This window comes from Varroa destructor, unplaced genomic scaffold (assembly GCF_002443255.2).
Source record: "Varroa destructor unplaced genomic scaffold, Vdes_3.0 BEIS01000001.1, whole genome shotgun sequence".
NCBI lineage: Eukaryota > Metazoa > Arthropoda > Arachnida > Mesostigmata > Varroidae > Varroa > Varroa destructor.
The window spans coordinates 64357099-64377325 of record NW_019211454.1 but is presented as its reverse complement, the minus strand read 5'-3'; the positions used below and the strand labels follow the sequence as shown (position 1 = coordinate 64377325).

At 43.5% G+C, this 20227-nt stretch overlaps 1 protein-coding gene across 1 annotated transcript; it reads left to right on the top strand.

Annotated features, from left to right (window-relative positions):
* Positions 1 to 1968: 1968 nt before the first annotated feature.
* Positions 1969 to 4730, top strand: Gga (ADP-ribosylation factor-binding protein Gga). The gene has a single exon (XM_022788242.2). The coding sequence runs from the start codon at positions 2449 to 2451 to the stop codon at positions 4471 to 4473; it is 2025 nt and encodes a 674-aa protein (XP_022643977.1). The 5' UTR covers positions 1969 to 2448; the 3' UTR covers positions 4474 to 4730.
* Positions 4731 to 20227: the final 15497 nt, after the last annotated feature.

Genomic DNA, 20227 nt, shown 5'->3' with positions numbered 1-20227 from the left:
TGATTTACGATCTCTTCTGTCCGTCCACAATCCCTATGTAATCTAATCTATTATTATTGATATGTCGAACATGTAACTTGTTGCTCCAGTATCAGCGCGTGTGAGTTCCACAGCCATTAAACACTACCGTAATCTCGTGTAAAATCACGTACGGCATCGTGCAATTTCTCGTCATCACAGTTTCAGTCCATCGATTTCTGTTCACGTTCGATTGTATAATTCTGACGCGTAAATTATTTTCAGTCCTTGTTACGCTAACATATCGCTTATATAACGATCATTGAACCGCACAGAAAATTAGACGTAAAGCTGCTTTTTTTTTTTTTTCTTGTCATAGGTTTGTAAAAAAAACGTAATGTTTTGTTTCACTGTGGATCGATAATTGGTAACGGGAGGTAGGAATCTAGTCAAATACGTCTTGATGAACGACGCCGGACATATTTCAGCCATATATATATATGTATACATATTATAATAGATATTCCTATTGTGTCATGAAAGTGAAACTATACGAGAAAAAAATACGCTACCACTGGTCTGGTTACAGTTCTGCGCCGTTGCAACCGCCGATAACGGATATACTATTTGCTGAGACCAAAATGAAGATGGGGTACAATACATAACGCAAAAAAAAAATAGGGAATTAAGATCCGTGGGAATCGGTTACAGCAAATGGCTCCATAGAACATGCCATTCCAAGTACCTTCGGCGGCGAAACCCTTCCGTACTTTGTCTGTGTCCAACTGTAGAAAGCCCACTGACGATTGACTTACTGGGCTTTCCGTAGACAAAGTGCGATCTTATCGCTGCAATATAACGCAAAAATTAAAAACCGAAATCAAACAATTTCGTTTCAGATGGAATGATGTCATTCATTCAATTGGGACAAGGCTTCTACTCAATGCGCTTCGAATAGTGTTTCTCTCTTTATTATTTAAAAAAAAAACTCTCTTTCCTAAAAGAGAGCCGATAAGCACAAAAGCTCAGTAACAAGGAGACCGCTATATAGCTATTATATGTAGACTAAAAAAATCATCTTCATTGCTATCGAATTGCTTCAAGTTTTTCTGTTTTTGCCTCTGCTGCTATCGTCTGTCCCGCTTCGTTTTATCGTGAAACTCTCCCAAAGATGACTAACGAAGGCGGTCCGCACTATGCACTCGTTTTCCTCTGTTTAAACAAAGCAGAATATATAAAATAGCAGGGCGACGATAGCGTTCATCAATAAGAATCGTTTTAAAGCCACAGAGGTTGCTGATTAGTGTCTAAAAAGGCACAATTATGTTTTTTTTTACTGTACGCAATAAATGTGTGCATAATTTTAACGCAAAAATAGAAAGTGGATAAAAAAAACTTCATTACATTTATTTTTTCCTTAATTTTTGCAAGGCTTGCGAAATATGTCCATTTGAGTGAGTATGAAATGAAGCATAACTCATGAGGACAGATTGAGTAAGACTGAAAATGAAAATTACACAAGTCCTTGTTTTACTACCTAAGTGTATTCAACATTGGGTTCTTATTTTCATATTGTCATTTTGTCAAAACCAAAAACGGCAGTAAAGAGGGAACTATAAAAAAAAAAAACAAAACGAAAATTCGATAATAGATACACTGATGAACCTATGATCTTTTTCGCATTTCAGTTTTAAAAAAAAATACCCTATCCAATGAAGCTTGTGGCTATTCTCCTTTTCTTTTTTTGAATCAATTTACAAAGTAGGCAATTTGAGCTAACCTTAAATAACATGACTCAACTATATTCGATCAATGCACCGTGGGTGTCTAGGAGGTCGGGACAAATCGAACCGTTTGTTGATCCTGCAATTTCTCTTTTCTATTCTAGTTCCACACGCAATTGATTCGAGTGTTGCCGCGCGTACTCCTCCTGCTCACCTATACAAGGGTTATAGTGGCCGGCTCCAATGCTCTGCTCGGAACAGAGGAGCGGTTTTCGGCGCATGCGCTAAGTGATCAAAACAACGGCTAGCATATACAGAATATCAAGCAGGATTCAGGAGCACTGGACAGGAGGCTGCCTCCTACACTGTCTACGCTTGTAGCATTACTGTTTGAGGCTGACCCAGTGGCAGGGGGTTTTTCGATCATAAGTTGTGTGACCCCTGGCGTTTCGATACCGCCATTGCCACGGTGACCGATTGCTACTCGAGATTGATGATGTGAAAACATTGTGATTTCGTAACTCGTGTGTGCATCCGCATAAACATCATCAGCTGTATAGCGATTGTCCGGATCACAAGCACAGCACAGCACAGAGCGGTTGTAATCCACGCCGGCGTACGCCATCGACCTTAATGGCAGGCCGTCGAATCGATGACGGGATTTGCTGGTCAGCAGAAATGTTCCAACGAAGTATGCAGTTGATCTGATGATTGTCGAATTTTCTGCTAGGACGATCCAGCTGGAACAACGATTACGTGAGGGGACATGGCTAATGGCAATGCCGAGGGTCTCGACCTGGCACTAACTCAGGCCACGAACCCACTCGACCGCGAGATGAATCTTGAAGCTGTCCAAAAGCTATGCCAACTCATCTTGTTGAGCAGAGATGCGCCACAAGAGGTGTTACGAATTATCGCGCACAAAGTACAGAGTCCACAAGAGAGGGAGGCGTTACGCGCGCTTGAAGTGCTCGAGGAGTGCGTTTCACGATGCGGAGGAAAACTAAACAATGAGGTTGGCAAATTTCGCTTTCTCAATGAGCTCATTCGTGTAATATCGCCCAAATACTTAGGTCAACGCGCTCCCGAATCAGTTAAAAGGCGAGTAGTTGAAATTCTGTATAAATGGAGTATTCTTCTAGCACACGAAACGAAGATCGTTGATGCATATGCAATGCTGAAGCGCCAGGGTGTCGTCGAGGAAGACCCAGTACATGTATTACCACGAGAAGACGAAGCTGAACAAATCGAAGCCCTACCACCGAGGGAAGATGAAATTTTTACTGACAAGCAAAAGGAACTTGAGTTGAAACGTCTACTTGGTTCAAAAAATCCGGAAGACTTGCAGGCCGCCAACCGGCTCATTAAAACTATGGTAAAGGAAGCAGATCGGAAAATGGACCTGAAAGGACGAAAACTGTTAGATTTGGAAGAGGCCACGAGTAACTGCGCCGTGTTTTCGTCATTGTTGAAGAACTTCCACGTAAATATGGAAGCCGACGAGTTGGAGTTGCTGCAGCAAATATTTGAACACTGCGATAAACTTCGGCCAAAATTATTTACACTGGCTAGCGAATTTAGTTTGATCGAAGATTTTTCTTCTGTCCAAGAGGTGCTTCAACAAAACGATGAGCTAACAGCAATCATAAATGACTACAAGGAAAGAGTGGCACCCATTGTTAAAAAATTACCACGGGTACCAGTAATTGTGAGACTAGCTGCTGCATCAAATACTGCAGTCGGTGCTATCAGTAACGAAGTGGCTACCGACCTCGTTAAGCAAACAACTGCCCCTAGAGTGACATCGGCACTTGCCATTTCTCCGCCCGCCGCACTATCCTTAGCTGCAAGCAAGGAGGAGGCATCTAGTTCTACGTCGAACGGTAATGAGCATCTAAACTTTGATCCTCTTTCATCGAAATCACACCACTCAAATTACGCGGACGACGTGTCGTTGTTGGACTCGCAGATATCGCCCCTAACGGTGAGTCCAAGAACCGACGCCCTTATAGCAGTTGATGGTTGCAGTGTAAAAGACAACGATTTGTTGAACTTGATGGACCTAAATCTCACTATAAAACCCTCGTCCACCGCATCCTCAGCGGTGACGGCGCCAGTGGCGGGTGCCGCTGTCGAAATCAAAACAATGGCAAGTACCACTACAACACCAAAGTCGATCTTCCCTGCACAGTTTGTTAATTCGTCGCCATTGCATCCAGTTCAGCTAACTAACAAAGTATCGCTACCCTCTCCTCCGGCGGTCGCTACTGGTAAATCTTCCAGCCAGCCGAAAACGTACACACCCTTCGAGGGTTTCGACACACTTATGTCCGAGGGAATTCTAGCGACAAAGGCACAATCCATCCATCCAACTAGTCTCGCAAGTCTTAAGGAAATCTCTCTTGCCGATATCATCCCGTCCACACAGCCGCCGGTTGTGTTAAGTTGTCAGGATGACGTCACGACAATTCTGCACATCACCGAAAATCGGCCAGCAGACGACGTTCTAGTGGTGTTAATCTCAACGACAAACCGAAATGCTAAAGCGGCCGTGAAAAAGTTTAGGTGTACGGTGAGCTCACAGGATGGTCAGATTCAATCGCTAACACCGTCTGGTGACCAACTACCAGTTTTCAACGTGTTCGTGCCATCAACGGCCATCACGCAAATCATTTTACTGGAGAAGCTTCCAACGGGTATTCGAATTTCTTTCACGTTAAGCTACATGCTAGTTTTGGCAGGCGGCGTTGGGTCAACAATGGTATCCCTCTCTGGTGAGAAGCAGCTATAACCACTGCTAATACTGTTATTCCTGTGCTATTACCACATACTTCTATGATACTACTGTGAAACCAGGAAATTAGCATTTTCCTATAATGTGAGCCGAGCCTTTTAATAAATAGTATATATATATATATCTATATATGGGATGCATTCGCAGGATGATGCACATTTGTGAAGCAAGTAACTTATAAATGCTGTCGAAGTATAATTCGTTGAATAAATTATATTTTATTGAACATACACGTAAAACTGAACTTTTTTTTTGTATACATAGTGGCCGGACGTTGTATAATACAAGTAGGCTAAGATTCCTAATGGCCTTCTACCGGTATCGTGTGCAAGCCGTTTTTTGTTGTGTTATTAGGTAGCCAATAGTTGACCAAATATGAAATTTCCGTTAGCGGGAAGTTGAAGCTATCATCGCAATAGACCAGACGCCATCAGCGGGTCAACTAACCCAACTAATATTAAAGCAGACCCGTTAAGTAGATGATTTCGATGGGGTTGGCCAGCACATGCTTCCTGGATGTATCGAATTTTGATCTGAAAAAATCCCCTACATCTTCTATTCATCCATCGATCATGCTAATAATAACAGCCACATTAGTAGTAGCAGCTAAGCGGGTTTTATTCGAATGGCCGCCCACAGCACATAACCCCATGCAGTCTGTGTACGTCGATACAGTGGCCAGCTCCATGACACCTCTGGTTAAGGTCGGCACTCACCTGTTTACATGGGGATCAAGCGATATTCGGATACCTATACGTCCTCTAGTTTTTTTTTTTTTTTTGATATTTGATATTTGATCCGAATTATACTTTTTTTTTTTATATTCTGTAACTTGTTTCAATTCGATACCCACAATATGAAGCTTACTCAAACTCGTTTTTCTGCTTGTGTTACGTTGAATAGTATACAGTTTATTTGAGAATGTGCAAAAAAGATGTACTATCCACTTCACTATCTCGAATAAACATCTCATGGTCTCCGTTATGACCTTTGTTTGTACCTCTAGTCGACCCCGAAACCCTCTCGAACTTTAGGGCTTCTTCTTTGCAATATCCTTCTCACCTCCAAAACGTTCGCTCTCCTGTAAGGTAGAGTCCACCACAACATCTTCTATACGCGGTTCACCCGGGAATCGCGAAGGTATTAACCCGCTCAGATGTCCGTCTAGCGTGTGAATTTAGCGAAGCCAAACCGACGCGACTTCGGTTGGACCTCATTGAGCATTATGGCTTAACAGATATGAAGCCTAACCGACGACGGGCCAGCGGGTGAAGAGCGAAGGTGGTGGGATGAGGAGATCGTCCGTCCGAAACGCATCAAATCTCGGAAGGTTTCAGCAAATGAATCCGTATCTACCTCGCGCTTGCTTGAGCTAGTTGCGATGACCTGAAATGGGTCGTGGTCAGTCTCAAGTCCTTCCTCTTCCGGGATCGCACTGATTCTGCTTTGGTTCAACTAGCGATAGCTTCGCATGACTTCGAAGTTCCTGGTTCACTGCTAGTCCTTTGACGCTATCGTTAGGCTAACATGTTTCTATAAAACAATTCCTGATTTTTTCAGCAGTTAAATACATAAAAAATATGAGACTGAGTAAATTAATATATGCAAGCCCTGCTCCTGAGCAATCATTCGTCTCAGAAAACACATAAGAAAACGTTTTACATAAGAAAAATAAACCTTTGTCGTGGTAACTTTGTACATATTTTTTGAAAACACATTCTGTTCCTATACATAGAATTATTTTAGTATAGTGACACTAGTTCCCATTAAAAGAAAAAAGCGACATTGTCTCATTCTTACTCATTGTCGATAGCAAGCCTGCGTTTGACGACGCCGTAATGAAACTAACGACAAAAGTCCCCACCAATTATGAAAATTGCATGCATCAATGTGTGCTCAAGGGAGTTATCTGTATTTCTCTTTGTTTGTGAATTGAGCGGAGTGACAGATCAGAGGCGTTAAAGGCTCAGGTCGGATAAGCATACTCCGCGAAAATCTCATCTCAGGTTTTCATATAACAAAATCATTAGTTAAAGCCCGTAAAATATTCCTTTTGCATATACAAAGACATATCTGTTTAAGAAAATCTCCTAACAAATATGCGTGAAGTTTTGCCAGTAGAAACAGTTGATTTGATATACACACTTTTCTCTATACGTTTTTGTCCATGGCGTTGACTCCACGCCAACCCGATTATACTCAACGCTTGTCTTGGCGGCCCTCGGCCTACAAGAAAACCTCTTATGGGTTCTTGAGGTACGTGGACCTAATGAATCTAATCAGTAAGCCAAATACACTATTATAGACAACAAAGACAATAACACTAATGTGTACCCGGTTCACCTAATACTCTTATCTATACCTTCCGCTGATGATGACGCCGAATAAACATCTATGCCGGTGGTGATAGTTGTTTTTCCTATTATTCCCTTTGTTTGATCTAAATTATACGCTAGGGTAATCAGGTTAAATGGCGGACTTTTTTTTTCTGATAGCTATCGCTACTTAGGAGTGAAAATATGCTACTGGCTTAAACGCTGGTTTAGTCGATTGAAGTAAAACGGCCTCGAAGACGATCGTAGTTCTGCCGACCAACGTTATTACACGATGACATCTAGCTGATACAGAACCATTTTGACCCAGCTTACACAGACAACGGAAGTGAAGCACATGTATGTGATACAGCGATCTATTAAGCTTGGGTAGACATTACTTTCGTTAGAATTAAAAAGAGTTACACATCTAAACAACTTTATTCCGTATCTGAGTAAGGATATTCGAAAAAATCTAAATTAAGTATAAGTGGATAAATCATGGGACATTTTCAACATTCTGTACATCCTTCGCGTGAGGAGATCACCTGGGTGGTCTCTAAGAACGGGCTGCTATTTCCTGGAGAAAGAGTTTCTTCGCATGCCAATTCAATAATGTTTACATGTACATGTGCATAGACACAACAAGGAGCATAAGCAGAACAGAAAGAGCCATGGAGGCGGGAAACAGCCAGCGGTCCTGTCGAACAGCCCAAAAAGCAATAATTTGAATGCATACACGCTCGCATCTATCTACAAGCAAAATTGTACAGCAACGAAAGCATCAACAATCACATCGACAACTCTGAACGGTAACTGTGCAGCCGGTTATTATATTCGGGCCAGACAGATCTTCGATAGAGGGACATATAGAAGCTGTATTGACCGAATGCAGTGGCCGCATTCATTGTCCCGAATATGCCTGTTTTCCGTCTTGAAGATATCCGCCTAGCGAGGGGGAAGATTTTAAGCTTAAGAACAACTTAGAACTCTAATCTGAGTTCATTCCACCATCACCAATGAAGAGCGTTTTTGATCTCGGCCGCTGAGCTTCTTGGGCCTCGCTAGCCAGGCTCTGCCCCTGTCAACGAGCAGAACCTTGTTACGTACTGAATACAGGACAGAATAGTGAAGTCCGAAGACCCATTTTGTGTCTTCATTATTGCGGGGCAGCTTCCGGGCGAAACTCGCGGCTGTTTCTAGAACGAGCGAGCAAAATCAGCAAGATTTCGACTGACGTTATTGCAAAGGTTCTCCATAGAGAAAAGTGCGTGCCTCAAATTGTTTCCCCAACGTGTATTTTTACTCAGACTTCTCTTAGCAGTAGCCGAAGCTACATAGCAGAAAAGGAATCTAGAAGCGGAGCGTTTGTTTTGAAAATGAATGCTCTAAAACTTTCCGAGTTTTTGAAACCTATTGCAAATACATATGTGTCTGACATTTACGAACTCGAGCTATTATCTTCGTTATTTATCAAAAATTTCAGTTTATGTTGTTATCAAAAACAGATCAATATTTTCACATTTACCCGAAATTAGATATAAACGTGGCTTCAAAAAAAAAAAAAAAAATCGCACGATCGTATTTGGGACCGCCACCCATCATAGTTTGCGTCGCGATCTTAAGTTATTTTAAGATGGTAAACGCATCGAGAGCGGTGAAGAGCATAACTAACAGATCCTAATAAAGTAGTGGGCCATGAATACGATAAGTTCCTGTTCCAGACATGTTTTACATGTCCTGCAAACATGTTTCGCTGTCTAGGAGTGTTTTAGCTTATTACAGAATTTCGGGAATCGATTACGTTTGAGTGCGCGATATGTAAAATAATGATGCATAATTCTCACTTCTTGAACTAAAAAAAAACAAAATCGTTCAATCGATGATAATTTGGCTTGAGCTATTCATTTAGCAAAAACCGGACTTGCCGGCAGTGGCGGACACATTAAAGCCGTCTCAAATCCGCAAATAGGAAAAGGTCGGAACGTATACTGTAGACTGGCAAAAACGAGAGAACATTAGAATAACAGATGATTCTGTTTGGTGAATTCTGATAACTGGAGGAAAATAACTTAATGCTGTTAAATGAGCATGCGCCTGTACTCGAGGTGCCTGTTTAGGTCAATTGTCGCGCATTTACTATAGCCTTCTTTGTCTCGAAGTTCGATGGGTAGAACGCCAATTAAAGATCTACGTTAAATCGAAAGGTAAAAGAAAACGCTACGACAACAATGTATTTGTGCATTAAATCACGTTAGAATATATATATTATATTTGTTTTTTTTCTTTCCTTAGTATTTTATAATCGCAAAACGTAAATATTCGCAGATCGCTGCCGTTCACAAATTCAATTGAAGAAAACACCTGAACGCTGTCCTACTCATTTTCACGCGATCTAATTTTCTTCTGCACGTCTAGGATAGGTTTAGAATGTTTTCGTTAACAAAATTTGACAAAGGTTAGATTATGGAAATTCCTAATCACGCAACAAGCACCGTATTTTTATAGATTTTCAGACCTTTAAAGTTACACCCAAATATATCGTGTAGCGAGCTAAAGTTAGCAGAAATGAGGCTAAAAATAACATGGCAGTTTCAGCGCTTCAGTGCCAGAAGATATGGATTTGACCTTTACTCATCCATCAAAGGAAAATACACACTATACATTCCTACATTATAAATAAATGTTTCGACTGCTATGTCCAGTATTTAAACAGTTGTTTCAAGCGGCTGGTCCCCGGCAGCACGAAACATAGTGTGTGCACATCTGGTTTCGATTCTAGGCCACCTCGTAAGTTCCTAAGTAAGTTTATACCTTACCACTGCACTACCACGGAGACATGCCGGAGAAATAAATTTACCCGGGCTATGCGCAACCAAGACCGCGTTGGAAATTACATGAAGCCGGTCGCAAAACACGCTTGACAGTCAAACAGCTTCCCGTCAAGTAAGGCTCAATAACCTCAACGCCGTTGGCAGCTCTAAACATTTCATCCCTATGGGCGGATTGATATACTCAACTGGATTATGCACGACATAGCCATTCTGTTCAGCTCAGCCGAGTACTGCATTGACTTATATAGGCGTCATCGATGTCTGAAGAATTTACAAACTTTGCTGATCAATCCTGCGTAATAGCTCAACCTCAGCCCATTATCCTAACAATGAAACTGTGACCTTGTTGCAGCATAACTCTTTCGTCGGGGTCATATACTGATGAAGCGCTTACTGCAACGGACTCTCGAACAGCTCGTGGCTGTCGATATCGAACCCGTACTCGCTCAAATCGACGATAGCCGATTTTTACTGTGACGCTTCTGCAAGAGCTATTGGTACCCAATGGCAACTCGTTCGACTCCGTTGCAATCAGGGTTGACTGATCAATGCAGCGCAAGTGAGCACCTTCCTGGTTCCATATTGATGTTGCGTCATAGCGACATGTGGAACTGTACTCACCAGCGTTTGCACCAAAAAGCTAAGCTAAGCTAAGGGAATGCGGTGCAATATGCTGTTCAGGGCTGATCAGGTAGAACTCATACCAATGAAAGGAAACTCAAACACTCTAAGGGGTGACTGCTTTTTATCGTCAACCTCCGTAGCAGGTTGTCTCCTGAGTTGACGTTCGTGGCTGATGGGTTGAACGATGGCTAGATGCCAGTGAGGAGGGAGGGGGCATTGAAGATAGTGAGCAGGAAATCAAGATCCTGCAGGGGGTCGGCTCGCTTGTTCGTGCGATGCCTACAAGCTGGACCGGTGGCTACGCTATGCGATTCACATATCGCTAAAATGTGTGGACAGTCGGTCCTCAAGGGCATCGCGTGAGGACAGAGACGATGATCAACGCCGAAATTTGTTTCTCTCATCGAATAATCACACTCGTTTATGTGTGCATGTTTCCGAAAGCCACTACATACGCAGGTGAACAGATGACAAACTTGTTGCGGCATGTCGTATCTGCAAATAGTAGTACATACAGAATACTGAACCCGAAAATGGGTCGAAGAGCTAGCGGAATTTGGGGCTGTGGAGAAAGAGGAGAAAAAGGGCAAAAAGAATAGAAGAGAGATACTGAAGATGACAGCAGCCATGTCATCCACTGATGCAGCCGATCGATATAGGCCCTATATCGCACTAACTAGATTGATGCGCTGTATGTGACTGGAGATGATCAAGGGCTGCGCTTTTTGGATGGACAAGACAAGGCCGCAGGATCGGCAGGTAAAGAAAAAAGTGATCGGCGATAACTCCTTAATGGGTGATAATACGCGCGTGCGATTCGAAAAAAATGATTAAAGTGTGTTTGCTTCCCAATAATCATTTTGCTGTCGGTGACTTGGCCCTTTATTTACAATGATAAGTGGCGCTATGATCCAACGAGTACATTAAAAATAGAGCGAATTTTCATTATATATATTAAAAAATAGGAAGCGACATGAATTTTATCCGTAAGTGTCGAATCAATGAAGTAAACTGACAATTGAAATGGGAAGAAAATAACTTAGCGTGCTCATGCCACGTGCTGAGCAGTTACAGGCTGCAAAGTTCAATATTTTGACTTCATACTTCTACAGAGCATTTCGTTTGATCTATGTGCAAAGGACTTTGTCTCTTTTTACTGACTGTAACTTCCTGTCACCAAACATTCGGCTTTTAAGCGCATTTGGAGGAGGTTAAACTTACAAGTGCAACCTGTTACGATCCATCTGTTGTGGAAGCGCCACCTCGATACGTTTCGGTTCAACTAAAGCTTTTAGAAAAGTACAGAAGCTGCTATTTTCATTCATTTTATGAGAAACTTTACATTATTCCAGTGTTACTATCGTCTTTGAGGTCTGGATACCGCCCAGTCAATGGGTCCACTTAGGACCTACAATGGCTTGCCTTGTCTAAATCCAATGTGGGTATGGTCAAGGTAATGAGCCTAGCGAGGTAATTGTCATCATCACAAGTCACCGCCGTGTCTTCGTTGAGTCGATCTAACCCGAAATCAAACATAACATGCAAACTATAATAATGAGTCCGTTCGTACTGTAAAGAAACGAAAAGTAAACATTCTAGATCGTGCATGACGCTAAAAAAGTAGGGATTCCCAAGCGAGGAAGCATTGCTTTCAGGGACGGTCTGTTGATTTGTTCCCACGAACCGACAACTCATTATCGGCGTACGTTCAGCATAGGATAGTTCACCCCTATTGGCCCCATGCCATATGCATGTCGATTCGGTTTTCATTCCTCGAGCTTCGAATGCCAACGAAATCGGCATCGGATCCCCCCGTCATCGGACATCGAGGCGATGCATTACTGCATACATACCTAGAAACAACGTTGCCGCTAATACAAAACACGCAGTGTCGTGTAAACAGCCAGACAGGCCTAGTTCGGTCGAGCAATGGACAAACAGACGCGGCTATAGTGGCGATGGTCGCTGATCGGAGCCACAAAAGTCTGGGACAATGGTCGAAACCGTCTGTGGAACGAGCGCTGAGGTCCACTTGTCGGCGATGAGGGGAACTCCAGTCGGATTCATTTATTCTACTGCCGGCAACGATGATGCTTCTCTCGTTGAAGTTGTTTTAGACAACATCGCGCACCGCGACCCCGCGCCAGCCACACGGCCGTGCACTTTCTCTGCGCGAATCGCCGCAGACGAACGATTCGAAACATTTGCGGCATCCGTCAACAAACGGCGGTCAGCCGACTGACAGAAAGGTATTCGCGATGCCCCTTTGCCTGTGTACAGCGGTACACTGAGCAGACAGCGATATAAACTAGTGGCCTTAGCAGTAGCAAGAACAGCAGAAAAAGACCCGTATACATTGGCATCGTTAGGCTGTTGCCGAGGGAGCAACAGTAACGAGAAGTTAAGTAATGACGATAGGAAGCAGGAGTTGCGGTACCAACGGCATTCGTAGTGATATTCAGTGCAGACAGACAGACAGACAAAAGAGGGGCATTTCAAATCAGATTAATCGTCATCGACGTTCGAATGCCGGAACAGCCTAAAAAAGCTATCGATGTAAAATCGACCAGAAGCAACTGTTGCCGTTCATGCAGAAAGTATTTGCCGTTGCAGTCACTAGTAATAACGCGCTTAACTATAATCTAGTTTAAATTCTGTCCTATTTGGTTTCGGGCGCCTTTCGCGTCAACTGTACTGATATATTCGAAATGTGCCTCCAGAAAAGGCGACATTTTGGAGCAGAAAAATATTCTCCTCCCGTCGTTTATTTGCTGCATTGCTTCGTCATCACGAGGACACATTTCACCAAAAATGTCGTCGACTCGTTGAGGTTCACAAATTGCCCACTTGTTAGCCCCATCTTGGACGAAGCTGAAAAAGGGCTCAAAGAAAAGGATACCCCCAGTCATACCTTTGTTTCGCCCAAGTTGAACGATCTCTATGAAAGCAAATATGGCACGATGGCGATCAGCAAAAGCCACTGTATTTCTGCTTTTTTTAGATCTATATGATCACCGTTTGCCATGTGTTAAGATGATGTATATTCAACGATAGCGATACCGTTTGCAGCCTTCGAAATCGCGTTGCAGTTCGGTTGCTTTGCTTCGGTGCGCTCTTATCTGCAGCGAATAGCAGATCCGTATAGACGGTGCAATTGCAAAATTTCTGATAACGACCTTTTGTGGAGCTGTTGTCCATTCGGCGCCCTCTTTCCGACCAGTCCAGCACGGGCGCGTACGGACAAATAGATCGAAGTTGATGGGATCAAACCGACCACAGGCGTGTTTGTATGTTGTGTATCGCTGTCTATATGCGTACGTGGGTGAAAAGTATCCCCAACACAAATCAATCTTTAGTACGGATGAACGTCTACACGTATCTGAACGTGTAGCTGGTGATTGATCACTGGTTGACCAACGTCCTTCTATAATTCCCTTCGAATAACCTAATCTACTGTATAGCGAGCTAACATGTATAATTGTCACAGATGCGACCTTTCACCAATATCTTACCTGTACACTTGAAAACGCCGCTGCTCACCTTCTAGCTCTGATCTTTTCCACCACTGCAACTATCAAATACGAACATATTACTGATCCATCTGAATCTGTTGGCAATAAAATGCATCGAGACGGACAACCGTTTTAATGTTGTTGTTTTTCATCAATCGCCTCTGCTTTGGCGGTACAGTTAAACAAAGCGACGGCGGATGGACTACTTAATAACAGTGTTCATTCTCTTAGTCATGGCGATGACTTAAAAAATGATTATACGGGACGCATTGCTGACGTCCTAGCCAACGTCTGATACGTGTGTCCATTTTACAATAACTAAATTTACATGCCATGTAAAACGACACGTAATACATACAGCTTTATCTTCTGTGACAGATTTGTTCAACAGTAAAAAATAAAAAGTGACTTCTTAATTAAAAATCGTTAGCTCTCAAATGCGGGGATAGCATTATATAAAGGTAGTATTTTTCTGGCATCAGGAACGATGCCGTAAAGCAGATCTAGAGCCACAAGGTTTTTTGATCAGAATATCTATAATGATCTGATTACTGAGCTATTAACAATCACGTGTTAGCTTTAAAAGTGTCCTAGCTGGCCTTGGCATTAGCGCATGCCATATGTAGATGTCTTGTATGAATTCACCCATAAAGTTTTTCTTTATTATTATGCATCAGATCGTGATTTAGAAGTCAAAATATTGTTGAGAATTTACAGCGTAACACAACATTATATAACACTCAAAGTTCCAGAAAATGATATCTTGGAAGGCTTTAAGGTGTCACTTGTTAGAGAAAGAACCTATAACAAAGCGATTTAATCTTAATTTCGTATTCGTTGCCTGAAGGCTGGCATGTTTTAACAGAAAATATTGACAAATATAAAGCTGTCAACGAAGTCGTTCAAGTATCTCTCGTACACAGACGTATTGGACGCTTCTACGCGCTTGACATGTTAGTGATTACGTTTGGCGTATCAACAAAAGAAGCACGAATAATCTAACTTTTTTTATGGTAACTTCTCAATGAATTTCTAAATAATGCATTTCAAGCAGATACTGTTTGCACTGCACGGAACTGTCCATCAAGTTCACGTTTGACAGATCGAACAGAGGTACAGATGCTATGAACGACGCCTAACAGAAAGCCAGTTGATCAATTATCAGTTTTTAATGTTGAATTTAATTATTACCTTTTGGTGAAGATCTTCTATGATTCTCTTCGTCAACTTAACGCAACGAAACAATTGTTGTATGCGGAAAAAACGGCCATTTGTTAAGATGTGTCAGCAAAGTTCATGAGAAGCAATTTATGACGCGTTCTTAGGAGTTTTAGAGAGGTCGCAGGGAGGACAGAATTAACCTTGACAGGGCTCTGGTTTGGTATCTCAGTTAGATTTGGCTCTGTTTACTTGCTAATAAACATTCGCTGTTCTGGTTGTACAGATAGTGGTGAACGTCTTCGAGGAACTTTTCTGAAGCTTTCCAAATTCTCTTCAGAATCGCCAAATGGGTCTATTTTGCGAGATGGATTCGACTGTGTCGATGGGTCCAACTGAAAAAAAGTTCCTTCCATAATAAGCAGTGCCCTTCTAAGTGAAACTATTTTCCAGTTACTTCCAGTTAATTGAATGTTTATGTTTTTGCCCTCCTTCCCTCTCGTATATGAAGTATGGTCCTAGATAATGAACGATATCCGTCTCGGGTGTGTCTCTTAATATGCGCTTCGACTATGGGCCATCGATCAAAACAGAGTTCATTAATAACATCGCAATATTGCATTATTCAGTTAAGGCGGAGATACTCGCCATGCACGCCGCACGCCTAAGTTCCACTTGAGGACGCATTGGCGACCACACTACCGGCGAATTGCTATGGGTGTAACTATATATTATACATCGTCTCTCGATAAGCTACACTTTTTTTTTTCGCTCTATGAGGGCTTTGTTGTGCGACTCTTGAGCAACCGGTAGCAGCACTTCGGGACGGCATCTCAAAAATCGACAGACCAGAGAGGCCCCGCTCATGGTTGTTTCTTCATTTTAGGCGGTTTTATTCTTTCGTTTTGTTAGGATGAAGGGCTTGCCTACTCTCTGCTCTTAGGGTTCCGATTAACGAAGCACGTGCAGGCTACGATCCCTTTCGTTACTCGATAAGATCCTTGATCTGCAATCTGCTATAAGCCTAACCTTGAAAAAACCTACCAGGAGCAAATGATGCCGTACGGCCAGGCACCGGTTGGGGCAGGCCGGCTGATCTGCCCAGGTCGTACCGCAGGTAGCAAACCACTGACCAGTGATAACGACCGCTGATTTGCCGACAGAGATCAGGTGCAGCATCGCGAAGGCTACTACGTGCTGAAGACATCTAGAGGTGCCGAACGAGAACAATACAAAGATACAGGGTGCAGAGATCACGGTGTCATCGAGGAATGCCCCCTGGAATGTCTGAGAATACGCGTGTTGAGTTTACCGCTTCGCCTAGTTCCGATACAGATTCAGAGTAACCGTTGCGCGCAACGGACCAACGGGGACGCTCTTTCACCGCCAGAGCGCCAAAATGCCCAACGGATGATAAGCATTATTGAGATTTATGCGTTTGCTAACCTGACCTACCTATCTACTGGCTGAGTTAGTTAATTTGAAGTTGAAGCCACGACCTAAAGCTGCTTCTACCACTGAATTTCCTGCAGCCGAGTTTACATCATTGTGCGTTGTCTATTCACTCTAATGTTTTTACAGTATATAATGCACGTGATGAAAAGATAAGGGAGAAATCGGCTTGTTAGTTGTTTGAGGTAGGTGCTCCTTCCACCAGACAGATGCGTTTACATACAGAGGAGACTCTACGACTCGTAAACCAAACATACAACACATGCGCCGGTAGTCGTTAGACACAGGTACTATAAACTGAGAATTTTCTGCTCTTCATCAAGGAGTTTGTGTAATTAACTTGCGTATATCTTATTCGTACTATAGTCGAGGGACTACTTAAGTCCTTGTGGCGAAAATAGGTTTAAATAGTTGAAGGTGTTGATTTCACAATGAACAACAGGCCATTTTAAGGAAATGACGGGTACTGAAGAGACATTTTACCTTCTTCCGGCAGCGAATCTCGTCGGTATAGATTTCATCCTCTATACTTTTGAGCTTTGTTGTTAGCACAACTAGAATAGACACCGCCCACCTTCGCCCAATGGGAGGTACTCTTTAAATGTCGACTTTGTCGCTCAGTAATTAACGAGCTCAAAGGAGTCCACTGCTAGTCTTCGACTAGGTCAATGATACCCACAATAACTTTGGCGGTAACCTTCAAGCGACCCATGTATGGGTCGCGTCTGGGTCAAACAAAACTTTGATTCGCGTGGATTCATGACTCGTTTTGAGGACGGACATCCTGTGTACTTCACTTCCATCACCCATCGCGCAGTTCAACTTCATCAATCTCGTTGCCGCTTAGGCAGACTCAATTAGGATGACCGAAGTCCGCCGCTAAGCAACTCAGATATCGTTTTGCTTACACCAACGAGGTCGACAGTCCAGTTACAATGACAACATCCGCACTCACCTAAGGGGTATAGTTATCCGATCTTCTCGTGATCGACACCTCTGATTGATGAAACAAGGTTCGGATGTGAAAGGTTGTAAACCCTTGCGCTTTCACACTACCACTCGCACTACCAATGAGCAGACAACTAACCATATATGTATATATATTGGCAGTGAGAAAGAGTGAAAAAGGGAAGAATCTGTCATTTCTGATTTGCTACTAAGTTCTACTTGATAGTAAGTTTGTAATAAAGAAAATTTAAATTTTAACGAATTCGTAACTTCTATAGTTGCAACATATGTCACGCAAATGAACGCCGTTTCAACATATCTTTTACGTGTCAACTGTAATAAAAATCCACTCTATAAAAACTAATAAGCTACAAACCGCTAGTATTTATCTAATATGATATCCATCATCAGTACTTCGAAATGACATCTTCTGTTGCTGGCTTCAGCTTCTCATCTGCAGCTGACGATGAACCATCATCAGGAACGTTCTCATAATAAGCATCATTAGATTCGGCTGCGGTCTATAGTTTCAACATGACAATATTTTCTTTGTGTCAGTTCCTTCGCCAGAAATAACGAAGGAAAAAGGCGGGAAGCAAGAGTCTCTCTGAAACCCGTTAGCTATTACAGACCACAACAACGACTGCAACAACAGCAGCGGTTTATCGTATCAGCTGTAGTAGCGGCATCGGAGTACTTATCCGTGGTGTCTCGTCATCAGCAAAGCCAGCTTTCGCGTTTATTGCAGAGCGAAATCAGAAAGCCGTCCGCCACAGCCTTAAGCAACAGAGCCGATACTGATTCGCTCCATTGCCAAGTTCAGCAGCCCACGAGGCACGCGCATAACAACACCTAAGTGGTACACTCATCCTCTACGCCATCATCAGTCTATTGGTGCAATAGTCGTCGGACTGCCCGGTTGCCCCCTGTTTGCCTGGCTATCCGTCTCCATCTGAACTTACGCATATCCGCCCACGATTGCCGCGATTCACAATCGCATTCCTGCGTAATGGTTTTCAAGCAACAATCAAACAACAAGCCAAGATATATATATATATATATATATATATATATATATATAACGCCGTAAGCGAACAAAACATTCATACGCTAGCAAGCACACGCTTTCATACAACACAGATCTATCCCGCTGGCAGTACTACGTCCATGATTATATGCCTTACCCACGGGCCGACTGATCAAGCGTACGGTTGTCTGTCTAAGGTTCGCCAAGGGTCGCTTTTGAAGCCCATTCTTTCTTTTCGCTCATTGTCTGTACCACCCTCTGATTCTCCATGCGGCGAGAGAACAGGCTCGTCATTTAAGGCAACTTGCTACAAAGATGGTCGGTCTGGTGGCTGATCGCATATCAACCATAGAACACAGGACCCTATTGACGATTACACTAAAATAAGAACCGCTAGGCAAGGAAACATCGGTCTCATGGCTTGACGATGCATCCTATATCAAAGCGAGTGCGCTGGCAGTATTGAAGAAGCGATAATATCGCTATGCCTTTTCTGTGTATGATGCTTTTTACTGTTGGTTTTTTACTTACCCACATAGGCATGTCAAGTTGCCAACCTTGCCATAAGCGATTGGATTTGTAGGTCGGTCCTGATTTGCCCGAAGAAGAGAAGAAACGTACAGAGAAGGCGAGGTACGAATTCATAGCGATGAAGTGTGCAGCGCAGCCTCAGAGCAAATTGTTGAGCAAAAAGCCGGGAAGAGGATGGATACCATAAAGGAGGAGATCGGGCGGTGCGTATCAATGCAAGGCACGTCGCTTCTGCCAATGATCATATTGGTACCGTTCTCTGTCGTTGTCGTTGAAGTAGTGCCGATGAGCGGTTGCCGTTGCTGTTACCGCGCTGAAAGTGAAATTCCTCTCTTTCAGAGGCACTACACTTGCTTTAGCTGTAGAAGCATTAGCGGATACGGTATTTTACCGCTTGCCACCCAGTAACGGGGCCTTGTCAGGCGCTATCGGTCGGGTCCGATCCGAAGTGGCTTTTGCTTTGCCCTCGCTTGAAGAGGATCGGCCTTCTTCAGTCTGTCTGATCTGCCGGTCCAGGGCTATCCGCTAATCAGGTCCGTACAAAGTCGTGTCGTGGTACGCACTTCCTTTGGGGTTTACCGTTGGTGCAGTTCTTTTGGAGAAATACAAGCGGCTGATGGGCGCGCCAGTGATTGTCGCTTTATGAGAGCTGATTATTGGACGTTGGGCTGAGATCCCGTTCTATGTGATCGTCACAATCATAATCAGCACCACCAACAACATCATCACTATCCATAGCTTCGCAATCATCAAGATGATCCGGCGTCGGAGCAAGCATCGCCAGCCAATCGGGACGGTAAATCGGATATATATCTGTTTGACCGTGTGTTCGCCCTGTTGCCGTTCGTTCGACTTGTTGTTGCCTACCACGTACTGTGTTGTAGTTACGCTGTATCGGACATGATGCCCTGATGCTTCATCTTCACCCGTCTAAACGGCCGGGATGCTCTGCGAGAAGTCCAGAAGCTTGCTTATCCAGTACGGATTGCACGCGCTCGCGACTCAACAACGTTCGCTTTCTCAAATCACGGTGGCCGCCGCTTCCGCCGTCGCCGATGCTGCTGTTGCTGGGTCGCTGGGTCGATCGTCAGCCGCCCGTGGAGGTCCGGGAAGGCTTTCGTACCGGACATCGAGTAACAAACGGACTGATAGACGAAAACTTCGAAGAACCAAAACGACGACTAAAGGGAAAAAGGCTTTGGCTCGTGTCACGCCGTTGGTCCTTGGGCAACGTTCGCGAGCCTCCCCCCACCACCGTTCGGTCGAAACAAAGATAGGACGAAGAGTCGCACAAATAGTGGCGGGGCAACAAACATGAGCACGATGCAAGAACCGGCGCCTCTGAAGGGGTTC